The 2,804-nt window shown below is 50.8% G+C and overlaps 1 protein-coding gene across 1 annotated transcript; it reads right to left on the reverse strand.

Annotated features, from left to right (window-relative positions):
• Positions 1 to 266: 266 nt before the first annotated feature.
• LOC107082803 (mitogen-activated protein kinase kinase kinase 11-like) lies at positions 267 to 2,118 on the reverse strand. The gene has a single exon (XM_015371667.1). It carries the CDS (start codon positions 1,165 to 1,167, stop codon positions 301 to 303), a length of 867 nt encoding a protein of 288 aa, XP_015227153.1. The 5' UTR covers positions 1,168 to 2,118; the 3' UTR covers positions 267 to 300.
• Between the last annotated feature and the right edge of the window lie 686 nt (positions 2,119 to 2,804).

The raw sequence follows: 2,804 nt of genomic DNA on the forward strand, positions 1-2,804 counted from the left end.
CCCCCCACAGAGGAGCGGTGTTCAACTCCAGCCTCCAGCTGCCCTCCTGCAGAGTTTAGATGCTTCCCTGTTTCAACAAACAAAATCAAAGGAATGAGACTTTTTTTTTTTTTTTTTTTTAGTCAGGCAGAGAACTGGACGAGCTGAGGGGTCCTGCTCTTCATCCAGTCCTTCAGGAGCAGAGAAACCTGCAGGATGTCGCTGAAGCCTGGAACTTTTCTACCTGAAACTCCCATCTTAGGATTTTTTATTTTTACTTGGTCAGCCTGACACATCTACCTGTCTGAGTTCTCTTCCTGTTCATGAAGCCGCAGCCATGAGGAGGTTAAGGTTAAGGTTAGACATGATGGTAAAGGATCCACAGAAACAGGTGGGGGAAGGGCAGCTACAGCTGAGAGATATGAAGGACTTACTGTTGTTGGACTTGAGATCCCGGTGGATGACGGGGACGATGGCCTCGTTGTGCAGGTACACCATCCCTCTGGCGATCTGCACGGCCCAGTTGACCAGGACGTGAGGCGGGATGCGGCGGCCGGCCAGCGCCCGGCTCAGCGGTCCGCCCGAGGCGTACTCCATGATGAGACACAGGTTGGGCTCCTGCAGGCAGACGCCCTTCAGGGCGATGATGTTCTGGTGGGTGAGCATGGCGAACAGATGCGCCTCCTGCCTGACGTTCTGCGCCGTCACGCTGATGTCCTCGTCCGGGTCTTGGCGGGCCGCCTTCACCGCCACCAGCTCGCCCCGCCACGTCCCGCGGTAAACCTTCCCGAAGCCCCCGACCCCGATGACCTCCTCCAGGCTCAGCTCTCGGAAATCCACCTCCTCCGGATCGACGTTGCCCACCACGGCGCGGTTCAGCTCCTCCACCACGCTGCTTCCTGGCAGCTTGGCGTATCCGCTGGCGAAGGAGCCATAGTTGGATGGGAAGATGCCCACCTTGTTGTTGACCTTCCCGGCCCACCAGCCCTCATCCCCAGATATCTCGGAGTCCTGCGAGAGGACCTCCACAAGATCACCTTTACGCAAGGTGAGCTCATCCTTACAGGAGGCCTCGTAGTCGAACAAAGCCGTCCAAACGGGGTTGATGAAGTTCCCTTTTTTGGACTGCTCCAGATTCTTCCAGTTGGACAGCGAGCTCCGACCGAATATGTTCTTCAGCGGCTCCATGGAGCCTCCGCTAGATGACCCGACCGGACGCTCCGGGGGCCTGAGAGTAAAGAGTACTTTATCACACCTTGCTCCCTTTCCTGTTGTCTCATCAGGGACCAAGGAGATGAGGTCAGAGGTCAGCCCAACCGCCGGGCCGTAGATTCAGGGACAAAAGGAAACCAATCGCCTCACAAACTCAAATCTTCTCATCTCTGGCTTCCTCAGACCTGTATGGAATCTCAGAGGCAGCAGTCTCTGTAACATTGATGAGGTGTGTGGTTTCCCTGCACATGGCCTGACTACATTATCAGCTTCTGGAATCAAGTCATCATGGCTGATCTGCTCCTACCCCCCCTCCCTCCATCCATCACCACCTGTTACAGCTTCCAACTCTGAAGACTCTAAACTTTAGGACTAAAGCTGCTTCATAAGACTCAGAAATCACAGTTTCTCACACACTCGGACGTCCATGTTGAGTTTTTTCTGTATTTTTAGCCATTAGGAGCAGGGGCCAGCAGCAGCAGGAAGCGCAGAGGAGGAGAAGAATAGCAGGAAAAGGAGCATTCACTTCAGCCAACCACTGTTTTTACGACAACCTTCAAGCTCTGACCGCTCTTCATTATTTAAGCCCGAGGATCCAGAAAGTGCGCCTGAACGCAACACTGCGGTGGCCACACAGGAAATCCCGCATTCCCGTGCGCCGCAACATCCATGCTGGCTGTGTTATGAAGGAGCTCTGGGAACAGGAAGAGCTCTCCAAACCTGCTCGACTTTAACCGCCTGAGAGAGAGAGGAAAACTTCAAGAAAAAAAAAAAAAAACAGCCGTTAACTTTTAGTCCCTGTGGAGAGTTGAGCGCCGGGCAAACAGAACTTCGGCGGTCGGTTTCATAGAGGCGGTAGCAAGCGGTGGTCCTGCTCCGTGGGGAGTCGCAGCTCCGCTCCTCTTCCTCGGACCACTCCAACGTCGCTGCTTACAGCCGCTGCTGAGGGTGGGGTTTCAAAACTTTTCCTCTCCTGACAGGAAACACGGTCAGCTGACAAGCCGCGGCCAATGGCGACCGAGTAAATACAACCATTTCCGGTTTCAAAAATAAAAGGCTCGAGCGCAACAGTTGGCAGCACCCAGCCACGGTAAAAGCCCGTGCGCCTCCGCCATCTTGTGAGTGGCAAATTCTCGTCGGCAACCAGAACAATTTAAATAAAAAGTTTCTTACTAATGAGAGACGTATTGTAAGGACGACTAAGATCAAAATAACAATAAATTAAATATATTAAAATTAAAGAGAGTCGTTATAATCATTTAAAATCGATTGGAATTTAAATAGAACTGAATTTAACTTTACATGTAGCATTAAATTATTTTTCTTTTCAAATGTTTTTGATTTAAAGCTACAGTGTGTAATAATTACAGGGATATACAGTCAGAAAGTTAATATATTATACATAACTATGTTATTTATCATCATCTACGAGCTAAGCCTCTTAACCTTAATATTTGCGTTGCCTTAGAATTCGTTATTTATAATTTCATAGGAGCGGGTCTCGCAGCCATGGAGGCAGACATCTTTGCGCTACGGCAGTGCAGAGCCAACAAACTAGTGATTGCGAGATCGCCCATTACGCTCGAAAGTAACTACGGCAAGTTGCGAGAGAT

This window comes from Cyprinodon variegatus, unplaced genomic scaffold (assembly GCF_000732505.1).
Source record: "Cyprinodon variegatus isolate N-32 unplaced genomic scaffold, C_variegatus-1.0 Scaffold62, whole genome shotgun sequence".
In the NCBI taxonomy this organism is placed as follows: Eukaryota; Metazoa; Chordata; class Actinopteri; order Cyprinodontiformes; family Cyprinodontidae; genus Cyprinodon; species Cyprinodon variegatus.